At 40.0% G+C, this 16,339-nt stretch overlaps 1 protein-coding gene and 1 long non-coding RNA gene across 5 annotated transcripts in view; one reads left to right on the top strand and one right to left on the bottom strand.

Annotated features, from left to right (window-relative positions):
- ADGRV1 (adhesion G protein-coupled receptor V1) overlaps positions 1 to 16,339 on the bottom strand; it is a 627,077-nt gene that overhangs the window by 20,747 nt on the left and 589,991 nt on the right. For all 4 annotated transcript variants that reach the window (XR_012320105.1, XM_073678624.1, XM_073678616.1 and 1 more), the window contains one exon: positions 829 to 986. Coding sequence is in view for 3 of the 4 variants with exons in the window: in XM_073678624.1 (XP_073534725.1) it covers positions 829 to 986 (158 nt within the window). In the remaining variant the exon portion in view is untranslated. The remainder of the gene's footprint in view (positions 1 to 828; positions 987 to 16,339) is intronic.
- Positions 1 to 16,339, top strand: part of LOC141265490 (uncharacterized) — a 40,978-nt gene that overhangs the window by 12,065 nt on the left and 12,574 nt on the right. The window lies entirely within an intron of this gene.

Genomic DNA, 16,339 nt, shown 5'->3' on the forward strand with positions numbered 1-16,339 from the left:
TTTAAAAACATTTTTCAAGCTGTTGTTATAAAGTATTCTAATTTACTGAGATAATGACTTTTGTGTTTTCATTGGCTGTAAGCCATAATCATCAACATTAATAGAAATAAACACTTGAAATAGATCACTCTGTTTGTAATGACTCTATATAATATACGAGTTTCACTTTTTGTATTGAAGAACTGAAATAAATTAACTTTTTAATGACATTCTAATTTTGTGAGAAGCAGCTGTACTTCATGGTATATTTTTTACAGTATACTGTGTAGGGAATAGTTCAGTCTGGCATATTTTGCCGACAGAGGCTAAAAGAACACTCTGGGGACTATGTGTACCTTGGGCATATATTCCAGAAGCTTTCTTGGTACATACAGCAAACGTAGCCTTATATAAGTAGCCTCGTATTAATGGCTCGTGCAGACGACCGTATTTTCGTTCCAAGCTCAATCCGACAAATTATCGTATCGCACTTGGACTAATGTTATTGTATGGGGCCGCGCACATGTCTGATTTTTTCCTCGGACAGATCTGTCAGATCAGACAGATGCAGCATGCACGATTTTCATCCAATATTCGGATCGCACTCGGCCACGGCCATGCAAGTCAATGAGTCCGTGAGAAAAAAACGGACTGCACTTGGATGATATCTGAGTGAGGTCCGATTTTCATGGACAGACAGGATGGAGAAGATGTTGAATATTTTTTTACATCTATTCCTCATCAGAGAGAATCGGACCACATTATGATCAAACACTAATCAAACTCTGATCAGAGAATACTGCCTGATTGTAGATTGTGGAGATAGTAGTGAACAAAGAAATAGTGTACCTGTGGCATTGGGCCTGCCTCTGAACACGTCATCATATGCTTTCCATTGCTGTGTGACTTGGTATGCGTGGATGAAAACTACAAGTACAACTACAAGGCAAACCAATGGCACAAGGGCAGCCGTAAAGAGAGCTGCATACACATTCGGAATAAAACACCTGTAAAATAAAAACACAAATGTTACTAAAACTAATATATTTATTAGTCTTAGGGTATACATCCGACATTTAACGCCATGTTTTGGGCCCGACAACCCGTGCTTAGCATTACATTACATCGTTGAGGTATTGGCAGCTGTTTTCCTGATACAAAGCACCAAACCTTCTGCATAACCATAGAGTTAACGCATTAAAGAGGACCGGTCATCAGGTCAAAAGTGGCCAGTTTTTGACCCACTGCAACCCTGACTATTCTATTATTTTTAATAAATTTTTTTAATCGGCCATACAGTTCCAGAGACATGGGCCTTTTATTTAGTGCTAATTCTTACAGTTTTTACAAGGGGGCGTGGCTAACAGGTTCTCTGGGGGCGTGTCTATAGGCTGCTATGCATAATTACCTTTGGTAAGGACCTTAAATATTAGCACTAAATAAAGAGGTTCATATTTAGGATCCTTTCCCCATTTATCTATCATTCTCCCGTCTTCTGTACTGATCATTTACGGTATTTTTAAAAACTGCTCAAATCTGTCTTCAGGTCTGTCTTCATTAAGTCATAAAACTACTCCTGCTGCCTATATAAGTCTATGAAGAAAGGAAAAGGGAACAGTTAGGAAGTAGAAAATTACATTTTTACAGCTTCTAGTGAATACATTCTGCAGAGGGGAAAACCATAAATAATACTTGATACAAGTCATATAATGACCAGAATTAGTGTTATTCCTCCTTCACACATACACGACAGCTTACTCTGAAAAATTAACGAATTTGCGGCACAAGGATAAACCTGAAGCAGTCCAGCATTATAGAGGTTCAATTAAAATCTCTAATGTTTATTAAAAAATACAATAAACATTTGGAACCGGAACCATGATCTTCTTATTTGGACTGGACATATAATCCTCGGAAACAAGTGAGCGATGAGACAGGTTTTCATTGATTGTACATTGCATGGTAAATAGTAAAAGGCATAGCCCCTTCCTTCTTTGCCTGTACCAAGGCCATAACCCCATCAGCCTAATCGGTGAGGGTGCAGAGGGATGGATCACCAGTGATCTGATAGTGAGGATGGACCATCAGTATCAAATATAAAATGGTTACTTATCCTAATTTCACCTAGAAACAACCACATAAAAAGAGAAATAATGTAACTCTTCACAGCCCTCCATTTAACGGTTGGTTAGAAGCATTTTTGCACCATCCCAGCCATAAATTATTGAGGGTTTAGTTTAGAGTTTTCTGTTATTCAGGGCAAACACTAACATGTTTTATTGTTTTCTTATCTGGTGGACAGGCCGTGCCAACTCTTTCTCTCACAGTAATGCACAGTTCTTAGTGAGCACTCTCTTACCATGATATCAATAGTGAATGCAGCCCATTGACATTACTGTTAAGTATGCGGGAAAGGGAGGACAGCAACGTTGTAACAGATTGTTGTGGTCATCTGATCAACAAATGGTTCCATTCATTGGTATAGAGTGGGCTTCATGTTCTACGTCAGTGCACAAGACTTACTGAAAGGATGTATCATAGCTCTGCACATTATGTAAGACTAAGAAGGATTGCAAATCAGCAAAAATATAATAGTTTCATCAAAACCCATATACGACTACTAGTCACATGTATTGTTCCCACTCATTCACACTACACGTTCTGCCCATCGCTATCCATCTACAGACATCAATAGTGCTGACTCCACATTGGCTATTTTTTTTCCATATCAGATTTAATCATAAAGCCTACCAAGCTGCTATTTAATTGGAGTCTGCCAGCACAAAATGACTGTTCAAACCAAGTGCACCCTTGGTGTGGCCGAACAATTCAGTGAATCTTCCCACCCATCTATGTCCCCCTTCTCCTTGGATGACAGTTCTGTTTTTTTACAGGAGTCAGAGGAGGGTGTAGGTAGATAGAAAACAAGTAGCTACGAAGGTGCAATAACTCCAGGGAGGGCACAGTGTATATGTATGAGCAGTTATTATGGACTGACAGACTCCCTTTATGGTTTACGGCCACCTTTGAGCTGGCCATAGACATTGGACTCACATCAGCCAAATCCACCTAATGTGTTTGAGTCTCCCCAGCTACCTCTAAATACAGAAGTTTTGCTGGATGGGAGCATGCTGGATTTCTTCACTACCATCCTTTGTTCACCCAGCCAAGTGGAGCATGCATGTTAAAGAGGTTGTCAACTACTTTATCATAGATGACCTATCATTAACATAGGTCATCAATGTTGGGGTCCGACACCCAGCACCCCCGCCTATCAGCTGTTCTCTGTGGCTGGGAATGCTCAATTGATAAGCTGCTCTGTCTTCTGATAGTGGCCGGGTACTGCACATCTGCCTCCTATTGGCTGCCGACACCAAGAGCAGCTGATCGGTGGGGGAGCTGGGTGTCGGACCCCGACCAATCAGACATTAATGACCTATCTTTGGGATAGGTCATCAATGATAAAGTAGTGGACAACCTCTTTAATTATGGAGTTGATTGAGATAGCTGTTGCCTAACAGCTTGTTCAGCTACTAGCTTTTACACATTTATGACCAATTTTAGGGTGACATTGGGGGAAAAATTGTTTGATATTATATCTTCTGAGACAGGCTGAATCTACTAGTCACTTAGCTCCCCTTAAAATACCTTTTGGCAGAAATGAACTTATAGCGGCCATTATTGACTGTAATAATGTGAGTTGGTGTCCTCTAAACTGTTAGGTTTTGTGATTTTGTGATATGGCTATGGGTAGAGATGATTGGAGACTGTTAATTTTGAGTCTTGACCCGTAAGTTTAGCAAAGAAAGTAGTAAAATACTAGCGAACATGAGATTGGCATATTGGTGGAGATAGGACATTATGGCAAAGGCAAACAGTGACAAAATTAAACTTTTCTAAAATCGTTTCTGTAATGTGTAATTGAAATATTAGTAATTCTAGAAATGTCTTTATCAGATCTATACACAGCCAAGAAAAGTGGGGATATGGTAGTAGAAGCTGCCTTTGCTAATTATCATATCTGCTGTCTAGTTGTATACAAGAATTGTGCTAGCTGCAATCTAATTAAGCTATTCACTTGGCGTTTTACAGCTTAGCCTCACCTTTTTTCTAAAGATTAAGGGGCCAATTCATTGACACGGAGTTGCACAAAAAATCTGCGACTCTTGTCATTTTCATGTTACTTTGGATCAGCTCCGTTGAAATCAGTGGAGCTGGGGCATGGTCACGCCCGGCCGTCCGAATCATGAAAAGTGGCAACATTTTTTATGCCAGAAATGCTACTTCCATCCTTGACTGGAGTAGCATTTCTGGTGCGGAGCACGTCAATCAGAAATTGCGCCTCTTAAAAAATTTACCACCTCGTCTACTTCATCAAGACTGGCACAGCTTGACCTACGCCAGTCTTGGTCCCCAATTCACAATTATGGAAGTGCTGATAGCTGGGAGGTTTTTTGCCTCTGCGATTTCAGAACTTTTTATTTCATTTGTTTGGTAATTTAAGAGTTTTGTATATGGTTTAGTGATGGACACCTTTACATTTTCTGACCTATAGTAAGCATGTTTCTAACGTCGAGCTTCATATTTTAGAGCTAAAGTCTGGGGATTGAGCTAGAATAATGCCTGGTGTAATCTATTCTTTTCCTTTGGTGTGGACTACATACATCTTCTATTGCTCAAAATGAGATTGTCACCGTCTATTTTACTTTATAATGATGTCACCCTGCTCTAAGAAATGTCTGTGTTAAAGCTTGTTCAGGGTTTACCTGGAATGACTTTCATTTGGCACACAGACAGCAAATGTCTAAACTCGCAGAGTAATGTAGCAATCTTCCTTCTTCCTTCAGTTAGATTCCACCCAGTCTTTACCTCAGATCATGAATTATTACCATTTAGGTTCCTTATATTGTGTAACAAATTTACAAAAAGTAATAATAGGTTACATAAAATATGGCAAGCCCTCTAGCTGAAAGGATGGAGACTGAAGTAATACATTTACCCATTAAACTATCTTTTCGGCTGGTTTATTTTCTTAAGTGAGCTTCTAATAAACCTGTTAAGGGGTTATTACCAAAATCATAATATGGTCTTGGTTTCCTGTGTATATAGAATTAATAATACAGTGTGTGTCAATACAACCTATTCTCACTAATAAGGCTACCCTGTACTTTGTTTTACAATTGGATTCGTCCTTCAGTAGTTCTAATGCTGTTGATCAAGCATGCGAAGATGAACCTCTTCCAACGTCTTCATTGATTTGACAGTCGGGTTGTAGCACAGCTCAGCTATGCTATGTTTAGCTCTCAATGTCAGTGTGAGGGATCATGCTCTGAACATCCCACTGATACCAGCTGCAGATGCACCTAATGGTTAATTCATGAAAAACAAATACACCTAATGACCCAGTCTAATAAGATCGCCTCAAGACATCCTATTGGCATCCTCAATGATCTGACAGCTGGGTTATAGCACTGCCCAGCTATGCTATGCTCTGCATACAGGCGAGAGCATGATCACGCTCCGAAGATCCCCATGACCGTCAATGAAATGCAGAGTCTGTAAATAGAAATCAAATAATGGGTCACCCCATCCATGTAAATGAAAATGGCATATGCTTCGCCTTCCCTTGCTAGGAGACTAGAACATCCCAGGGCATATTGTAAGTAAAAAAAAAAAAATGTATGCAATGTTTCTACGCCAACTCAACAGTTTAATTATAGATAGAGATTTTTTCAAGTAACCTTATGAATTGTTTTAGAAAATCATGTTTGTAATAACAGTGATAAGATAACATAGTAACAATAACTAGCATACTACACTAGCTCCTCTTTTCTATGTATTCCTTTTTTTCTTCAGCTGTTTCTGTTTTTCTCTCATTTGTCATTATTTTTTTTCCCTCATCCTCTTTTTTTCTCTCTCTCTTTCAGTCTCTCTTATCTAGATATTGATATATATCTTTCTATCTCTATCAGGCAGCACACGAGAGAGCAGAGGGAGGGTCCTGCAGCACTGAGGAAAAGCAGTGTGCTGCCAGGAAATGTTGTTTTATCAGATAAGAAAAGGATTGTGCAGTCAGCTCTGGGAATCTGGATGCACAGATAGGCAGAAGGAGATGAGAAAAAGACAACAAGGTGCAAGAAAGGAACTTTATATTGGGTTTCTACTGTATATTAAAAATAGTCATTGAGTCACATATGTGCTTTGTAAATAGTATAGTCATTGTTGGAATAACCTTTTAATTCCCACTAGTTAAATACATTTAATTTTGGTTTCTAATCACTCAATCATTACATTCAGTTTATAGTTTATGCTACAATTGTGTCAATTATGGACTATTTGATTCACTGACCAACCCTAGCCTCATTATTGTAATTATCACTGTTGAATCTAGAACACCCGATATGGACTTTTAGCTGGGGTAAGCTTTTACTTAAAAGTATGTGGGATCTTATAGAACAACACCCATAAAAACAATTATTTTACATGACAATTGACTACACCCATTAACCTAGAGACACTTTTTGTCTATTTAATGGTGGTGCTTCTAAGGCTTGGGGTTCAGGTGTATTATTGAAGGGGTTGGATTTTTATGTTTAATATAATATCTACATTGCACATAAAACAAAGGTATCCTTTTTTTATTACTCCACAATAAAGCTTCAATAAAATTATTGTGGTAATGAATAAGAGTGTTTGCTTTGGCAAAATCTCTCTCTCCTGATTACCATGTGCATATACACATCTAGCTTGAAAAAGGGGACAAAAGGGTTCATTGGGGAGCGAGGAGAAAGTCTCTACGTAGACACTTCTGATGGGGGGGTTATTGCCAGGGAAAATAGAAGAACCAAGCTTTGAATTCAAACTGCACAGTCCTTCTCAATCCCATCTTTGTGTCAGGAAAAGCTACCATATACTTTAGAAGGACAGATTTAGTATGTATGGGGGTCTTAATCCTAATCCAGTTAAACACCATGACCCCAATTAATCATACTGATTTTTTGCATGCCAGTTTTGATGAAAGCACCTGAAGTAGCACTGGAGCAAGATGTGCAAGTTTAACTAAGACTCCTGCGCCTGACTTTGACACATCTTTCACTGCAAGAAATGTATTCTAGTCAGGAACTCGCGTCAAAACACCAAAAGTTGCAAAAATTTAGTGCAGCTAGAATTTATGCAAAAATTTTGGAAGTTTCAAGCAGTTTTATGACATAAAACAGATGAAAACTGCTTGTTGAATTGGGGCCCATAAACTTAAAGACGTAGACTTTAAAGACGTAAATGTTCAAAATTTGCCTCAGTGGCCCATGGTAGATGATAAATTTGGGCAGTTTTGTCTAACTTTGCAACACTCTTTGGCTGGATTAGTTTATCCAATTATTCTACACCAAAATGTTGGTGCAATTCTGGCACATGATGGTGCATTTTAAACCATGCACTAGCGTTGGTACGAATTGATTCATAGGACCTAGTCCATTGGCCATCAGCCCTAAAAATTGCCACTGACTTGTCAACATCTGTGGCTGTTTGGGCCAGGCTGGCAAATCAAAAGAAGAGCCGAGGATGCCGTCTTGTAAGAGGTGAATCTCAGAGTTTCCGTCCAGTGACCACAGATCACTGACACGGCTGACAGACCTGGTCCCGCATATTGATTCCCACCAGCTCTACCATGTGCCTTTCCACTTAGCCACTTCATCTTGATAACGGAGGCACACAACTCTATTTCAGGGTTTCTTTGGCACAAATGAAGCCATTTTATTTGAACATTTATTAAAAAAGTTACCTGCCACCAACAAAACATAAATCTAGGTATACATTTCTCATGTATAGTCACTATACCTGGTGCTCTTCATTCTCTCCATTAATCTTCTCCAAAATGTCCACCAATGTGGCATGAGGAGTCCTGTGAAAACTCTGAACCACATCTCCCTTGCCTTTCAAGTGGTGTAACCTGGACTACCACTGATGACAATGGTACTGTATCCATCCCAAGCAGGGAATGGCAGGGGAGGTGTGGTTGATTGTGGAGGATAGGAGAATGGACCAGAGATCTGACAAGGGAAGTAGAGGCTGCAGAATGGAGGGCGCCAGGTATGGTGACTATGTATGAGAAATGTAAAATCATTGTGTTTGAAGTTGGAGAGTTGCTTTTATCTCCCTTGGGCTACATTCATACATGTGAGTGTTACCATCCGAGAGAAATGGATTAATTATTTTCTCAGATGTCATCATAGTAGCATTCTAGTTACATTAATTTTTTTCTCATCCGTTTGTTTCTCATAGAGATTCATTGAGCCACACAAATATTCTATTTAAAAACAGATCCATGTCTCCAGTTAGTGTCTCTCCGATAGTAACGCTTAAGCAGATGTGTGACTGCAGCCCAATATGATTTACATGCTATTCACCTGTATATTACCACTATATCTTTTCTGTTAAAAGGTATTTTTGTAGGTTAAATGTTCCCTTCAAAATGGTTGTCTCGTCTTATTAAATGAGTAAAAGTACTTGTTCAAAAAAGCAACTTGGAAATTTACCTCTGTTTTCAAGAATGGAGGAATTTTTAATTCTATAGCTTACAACTCATTGCCAAGTTTACCGGCCACTTCTGTAGTCTACCAGAGGTGGTCAGTGTAAAAGGCAAGTAGCGCATGTCTGCAAGCTGTTTACTACAAACTGTACTCGGCTAACCAGATTGCTGGATCTATCCAGCTTCAGTGCTCCTCAGATTTATTTTATATCTCAGTGAGTCTATGAGCTAAATATATTTCAAGTGGGTGAAGCCCTTATTTATTTCCAAAGATATTACTGCTTAGATGCTTTTTAGCCCAGCTGCATTATAGCAGAGCTGTAAACTGTGGCTACACTTTAGCTACAGTGTCTACAGGGGGTCTCAGGTGGTCTGAAACACACCTCCTGCCTCCTCATTGGTCCAGGCGGCTGCTTTCACCATCACACTGAAGCTCGGGCTCCACAGAATGGCTCCTGTCTATAACCCAAATCTATCACAGGTTCACCTGGACGTCAGTAGATGGAGAGAGGTGACTTCTAGTGCAGGAAGGGAAGTAGGATCATTAAGTACAGATTCTTAAATCTCCAGTAAGAAAACAATGCTTGTCAGGTAACTGCCACAGGCATACTGAAGGGAATAAGGCTTAATAGGTAGGGCATTGCCTAATGATGCACCACATAAGGTAGGTGTGATATTGACACTCAGCATAATGTTTATTAGGATATATAGATTTTATTTCACCTGTGAAATTTATGTGATTGTCTCTATGAAAATGTAAAAAATAAAATAAAATAAAAAAAGAAGTGTTTCTTTTTTTTACATTGATGTATGGCAATTGAGAATTAGAACACATATGGTAACTGGCTGTAGTTCATCTTGTTGGGAGACATTCAGAGCGCTGGGGAAGTGCAAGGAGCCACTTTCTGCTATGAAAGCTATCCAGGGCCTCGTGAGAAACTTGTGTCTAGATCAGCTAAATAAAAAAAGTGCCTTTTCTCAATATGTCAATTCTAAAACGCTAGACTTTGTTCCAATGTGGCTTCTTTTTTTACATATTCATAGTTGTATACGGTGTATTATGGACTGAAGCTTTGTAGTTCTATAGACAAGCACCAAATCCTCCATTTCCCTTTACATGGCCATTTAGCTAAAAATATTGAGGATGCACATGGATAATAGTTTTTCACCCCTGTCAACTCTGCTGCAAAATTCTGCATTTCTTCCATGTGGATTTTGGTGCAGTAATGCCACATGTAAGATGGCTTATAGACCCTTTTCTATCCCTGCATGCTTGTCTCATTTATTTCAGTGAGGCGAGGCAGATGACGCTACTTCTGACAGCAGTTTATCAGCATGCAGAACAATGGGTTTCTTCATATCCTCACAGGAGACATGGCTCAAGTATGTTGACTTTCAATGGCCAATCCCAGTGTGATACTAATTTCTATTGAAATGGCCACAGTAATAATGTGAGCTTTACCTGCAGTCACAGAAACTGGAATCAATGGTTAGCCGAATGTTCGGCTGGCTAGCATTTCAGGATAATCAAATTAAAAGGGTTTTCCTGTTTCTGAAAACATCCTCTCTTGACTGCAATTTGTTTTAAAAAGTACTAACTGCACCTTACTCACCCTCCTCAGGTCCAGCACTGAGTCTCTGTGACTGCTCCTAGTGTCTGTAATTGTCTACATTGCTGATGTCACATCAATAGCCAGTGAGTTCAGCAACTAATGCCGTCTACGGGCTGAGCCACCGAGCTCACTGATGTGACGTCAGTACGGTGGAGTGTCAGTGGGAAGGGTGAGTAAAGTATATTTTGTTTTGTTTTCTTTTAAACAAACTTCAGTTGGGGAAATTGTGTTTTCCCAAACCAGAAACCGTCCTGCTTTCAGTAAACATGAATTAGGAAATATATACCAACGGTAAGTAGTACAATTGTTATTGTGAATAGGATGCAACAAGGGGATTTCAAGATTTCCATACTTCCTTGAGGGTATGCCGTGCAACAGAACTGTAAGAGGACACCTCCTGCACTCAAGGGAATTCCTGCATAAGGGGCATGTGAAAGAAATGACAAACAGTGACACTATATATTGTGTAATTACGGAGCAAATGATAATTACAGTCCGTGGGATAGAGAAGGTTATGTTGCATTTTTATGTTGTTCACATCATATACAACATTTTCTCATCACATACAGCAGTGCTCTCAGAGGTTAGGAGGTTGGCCTATCTACACATTTGGAACTAGGACTCAAGACCTTCAAGTCCTTCCTCTATACAGTCATGGCCAAATGTGTTGGCTTCCTTGAAATTGTTCTAGAAATTGAAGTATTTCTCCCAGAAAATTATTGGAATTTCACATGTTTTCTTATACACTTGTTTATTTCATTTGCGTGTATTGGAACAACTCAAAAAAACAGAAAAAAAGGCAAATTGGACATAATTTCACACAAAACCCCAAAAATGGGCTGGACAAAATTGTTGGCACCCTCAACTTAATATTTGGTTGCACATCCTTTGGAATAAATAACTGCAATCAATTGCTTCCTATAACAATCAACAAGTTTTTACACCTCTCAACTGGAATTTTGGACCACTCTTCTTTTGCAAACAGGCCCAGGTCACTTATATGTGAAGGGTGCCTTCTCCCAACAGCAATTTTAAAATCTCTCCACATGTGTTCAATGGGATTTAGATCACGACTCATTGCTGCCACTTCAGAACTCTCCAGCGCTTTGTTTCTATCCATTTCTGTGTGCTTCTTGAAGTATATTTGGGGTCATTGTCCTCCTGGTAGACCCATGACCTAGGACGCAAACCCAGTTTTCTGACACTGGGCACTACATTGCAACCCCAAGTCCTATGGTAATATTCAGATTTCATGATGCCTTGCTCACAGTCAAGGTGCCCAGGGCCAGAAGAAGCAAAATAACCCCAAAACATCTTTGAACCTCCACCATATTTGACTGTAGGTACTGTGCTCTTTTTTTTGTAGGCCTCATTCCATTTTTGGTAAACAGTAGAATGATGTGTCTTTTTTTAAATAAGCTCTATCTTGGTCTCATCTGTCCACAAGACACTTTCCCCTAAGGACACTGGCTTACTCAAGTACACTTTTGCAAATTGCAGTCTAGCTTTTTTATGTCTCTGTGTCAGCAGTGAGGTCCTCCTGGGTCTCCTACCATAGAGTTTCAATTCATTCAAATGTTGATGAATAGTTCACACTTACACTGATGCACGCTGAGCCTGCAGGACAGCTTGAATTTCTTTGGAACTTGATTGGGACTGCTTATGCACGAACCGGACTATCCTGCGTTTCAACCTTTCATCAATTTTTCTCTGCCGTCCAAACCAGGGAGATTAGCTACAGTGCCATGTGTTGTAAACTTCTTGATTATGTTGCGCACTGTGGAAAAAGCAACATCAAGATCTCTGGAGATGGACTTGTAACCATGAAATTGTTGATATTTTTCAACAATTTTGGTTCTCAAGTCCTCAGACAGTTCTCTTCTCCTCTTTCTGTTCAATGCAAAGATTGAGTCAACTTCTCCCCTTTTTATCTGGTTTCAGGTGTGATTTTCATATTACCCACAGGTGAGTTTGAACAAGCCACAGGTTTGTTACTTGCCACAGGTAAGTTTGAATGAGCATGACATACATGAAACAAAGTAGTTTACCCACAATTTTGGAAAGATGCCAACCATTTTGTCATGTCCATTTTTGGGGTTTTGTGTGAAATGATGTCCAATTTTTTTTTTCCTCAGTTTTTTGTGCTGTTCTATTACACACAAAGGAAATTAATATGTGTATAACAAGACATGAGTAGTTGCAATAATTTTCTGGGAGAAATACTTCATTTTCTGGGACAATTTCAAGGGTGCCAACACTTTTGGCCATGACTGTATACAGCCATGTCTTTTACTGCTCCAACAAGAATGCCATCAAATATGTGATGTAATTGTAAAGGTGGAGAAGATGGTTAACACCCCCTCTGAAGACCCCTGTTGTTTTAAGGGGGTCATCCGGTCTAAAATGAAAAGTCTGCAGTCACTCTGTGTTACTGCAGACATTTGAATCCACCCAGCGCACGGACTGTGTGCTGGGATGATTCTTTAGTTTCTGTGCCGGGAACGGCGGTGATGTATGCGATACGCATACTCCTGTCCTGAGCAGAAGCCGTCTAATAGGCGCGGCCGTCTAGTGGGCGCAGACTCGCTCAATACACTTGTATGGATCGAGACCTTGCTTCTGTATTGTGCAAAAGAAATCAACAAGCTTATTTTCTGCTACCCTCTATACATAAGTTTTACCGTTAGTAAAAAGGACTTTATTTTTTGCAAACTTGTCTGGTTTCCTCGTCGTGGGTTTAAAGGGGTCCAATGCAACACAAATTGTGGCAGAACTGAACCTGAAGGTGTCCGCAGCAGCAACACAACAACACACACACACAGAGACCCATGTGTAGGGTGTTTTGGGGCATGGCTATAGAAGTCGGTCAGTTTTCCCCTTTATATAATCACCACCTAAAACGGAGTACCCAGAAGCATCAGTCTGTGAGTTGTCCTCTTAGGCGTCATTCAGATGTCTGTAATTTTTCAAGTAGGTAAAAACACGGACTGTTCTTCATCAGTGATTTAGATCTGATTTCCATCAGTGTTTGGTGAGTGTTAGTTTTTACCATTAGTGTTTTGTCAGTGATTTTAACGTATGGATAAATAAATAGATTATAAAGCGTCTCCTATCCATCACAATGTTAATAATAGACAACACATGGCCTGTACACTGATGCCATCCGTGTGCTGTCGGTGATTTTCACAGACCCATAGACTTGTATGGGTAATTTTGATCCATGTTTCTGATAAAAAAGGACATGATGTCATGATTATTTTTGCAGATACATGGACTTTAATGGGTACATGTTCTATACATGAAAAATGCAGATAGAACATGTATGTGATTCATGGATGTCTGAATGAGGCAATATGGTAAGCTGTTAAAGAAATTAAATGTTTCTGGACAATGCGAAGACAATCAATATGGTCACTAATATTGTTTCTATAAATTCAGAATTTTGCAGCTGGAGGGCATCACTGTTTACACAGGGAGATGTTTTGTCATGGCGTTTAGTAGGGTAAGAAGACAACCTTTTTTGGGATCACCTTTCTTTAAAAGATACATAACTGATTAGAATGACAAGAGAGGTCAACCAGGGACCTTACCTAAAGCTCCTGAGTCCCAGTGCAGAATCTCTTACTGTTCCCCCACCTGCCATGTGGTCTTCTCCGGACCTCCCACACACAGACTCCTATTTACCACCAGTGACTTTGGTAAATCTGGAATATTAGTTTGTTGATGTCCAGATATGGATGACATACACAGAGACAAGCATCAGATTTATGATCACTGCCCCTGTAAACATCATGTAGCCTCAAGTCTCAGATATATTCCAGCACGATACCATGTGGTGAGCAAAACTCACTGAGGGTTGTCCTAGAATGACATTCAAGATTTTTAATATGAGAGCGTGATAGTCACATTAATAGCATGACATTTGGCCGGCTGTGGTGGCCATGGCAAAGGCTGAGACAACAAATACCACAGCACATGGTGCAGTTGATTTCAGGGTCAGGTTATCGGTACTTTCTGGAATAACTTGCATCTTACGTGAATATCAGACCCACGTACTGGAGGCAGGTGATTATGTTTTCCAGGACTGATTTACTATTGCTATATACTTACAGGCTACATTAGGTAATATTTCGGGCACAGGCACATCAATATGATCTGATGCACATGGAGAATGCATCAATCTAAGGAATGCTCTTTCCCATTATAGCAGTTTCCAATCCGTAATGTTATTGCACTATTGAGACTGTCTCTACAGTACAGACCAAAAGTTTGGACACACCTTCTCATTTAAAGATTTTTCTGTATTTTCATGACTTTTAAAATTGTACATTCACACTGAAGGCATCAAAACTATGAATTAACACATGTGGAATTATATACTTAACAAAAAAGTGTGAAACAACTGAAAATATGTCTTATATTCTAGGTTCTTCAAAGTAGCCACCTTTTGCTTTGATGACTGCTTTGCACACTCTTGGCATTCTCTTCATGAGCTTCAAGAGGAAGTCACCGGAAATGGTTTTCACTTCACAGGTGTGCCCTGTCAGATTTAATAAGTGGGATTTCTTGCCTTATAAATGGGGTTGGGACCATCAGTTGTGTTGTGCAGAAGTCAGGTGGATACACAGCTGATAGTCCTACTGAATAGACTGTTAGAATTTGTATTATGGCAAGAAAAAAGCAGCTAAGTAAAGAAAAACGAGTGGCCATCATTACTTTAAGAAATGAAGGTCAGTCAGTCCGAAAAATTGGGCAAACTTTGAAAGTGTCCCCAAGTGCAGTTGCAAAAACCATCAAGCACTACAAAGAAACTGGCTCACATGAGGACCGCCCCAGGAAAGGAAGACCAAGAGTTACCTCTGCTTCTGAGGATAAGTTTATCCGAGTCACCAGCCTCATAAATCGCAGGTTAACAGCAGCTCAGATTAGAGACCAGGTCAATGCCACACAGAGTTCTAGCAGCAGACGCATCTCTACAACAACTGTTAAGAGGAGACTTTGTGCAGCAGGCCTTCATGGTAAAATAGCTGCTAGGAAACCACTGCTAAGGACAGGCAACAAGCAGAAGAGACTTGTTTGGGCTATAGAACACAAGGAATGGACATTAGACCAGTGGAAATCTGTGCTTTGGTCTGATAAGTCCAAATTTGAGATCTTTGGTTCCAACAACCGTGTCTTTGTGCGACGCAAAAAAAGGTGAACAGATGGACTCTACATGCCTGGTTCCCACCATGAAGCATGGAGGAGGAGGTGTGATGGTGTGGGGGTTCTTTGCTGGTGACACTGTTGGGGATTTATTCAAAATGGAAGGCATACTGAACCAGCATGACTACCACAGCATCTTGCAGCAGCATGCTATTCCATCCGGTTTGTGCTTAGTTGGACCATCATTTATTTTTCAACAGGACAATGACCCCAAACACACCTCCAGGCTGTGTAAGGGCTATTTGACCAAGAAGTAGAGTGATGGGGTGCTACGCCAGATGACCTGGCCTCCACAGTCACCAGACCTGAACCCAATCGAGATGGTTTGGGGTGAGCTGGACCGCAGAGTGAAGGCAAAAGGGCCAACAAGTGCTAAGCATCTCTGGGAACTCCTTCAAGATTGTTTCAAGACCATTTCCGGTGACTACCTCTTGAAGCTCATCAAGAGAATGCCAAGAGTGTGCAAAGCAGTCATCAAAGCAAAAGGTGTCTACTTTGAAGAACCTAGAATATAAGACATATTTTCAGTTGTTTCACCCTTTTTTGTTAAGTATATAATTCCACATGTGTTAATTCATAGTTTTGATGCCTTCAGTGTGAATGTACAATTTTCATAGTCATGAAAATACAGAAAAATCTTTAAATGAGAAGGTGTGTCCAAACTTTTGGTCTGTACTGTATATCACTACAGGGTAGATGATGCATACTATTGAGGTGTAATATTTAGGGACACACATTTAAGCCTGGTGTACTGATTTTCTTGTTGCATAGGGTGTAATGTAAGTTAATGGACAGCATTAAGATAAGTTTGTATCAGTAATTTGCTGATATTTCTTGTTCTCCGCTGACCTTATATCCTCATGTCACACACCGCAGACATGTTTACAAGCAGATAACGCAGCCTTGGCGTCTGTGACATAACTCTGCTGGGCTTTCCCAGACTGTAAACAGGAACTTCCTAAACTGACGTGCTTCGTGCAGCTCTCGGAGGGGACGCTCATTGGCCGCTGCTACT

This window comes from Phyllobates terribilis, unplaced genomic scaffold (genome assembly GCF_046119375.1).
Source record: "Phyllobates terribilis strain yellow unplaced genomic scaffold, ASM4611937v1 Scaffold_1__5_contigs__length_1240528914, whole genome shotgun sequence".
NCBI classification, from domain to species: Eukaryota; Metazoa; Chordata; class Amphibia; order Anura; family Dendrobatidae; genus Phyllobates; species Phyllobates terribilis.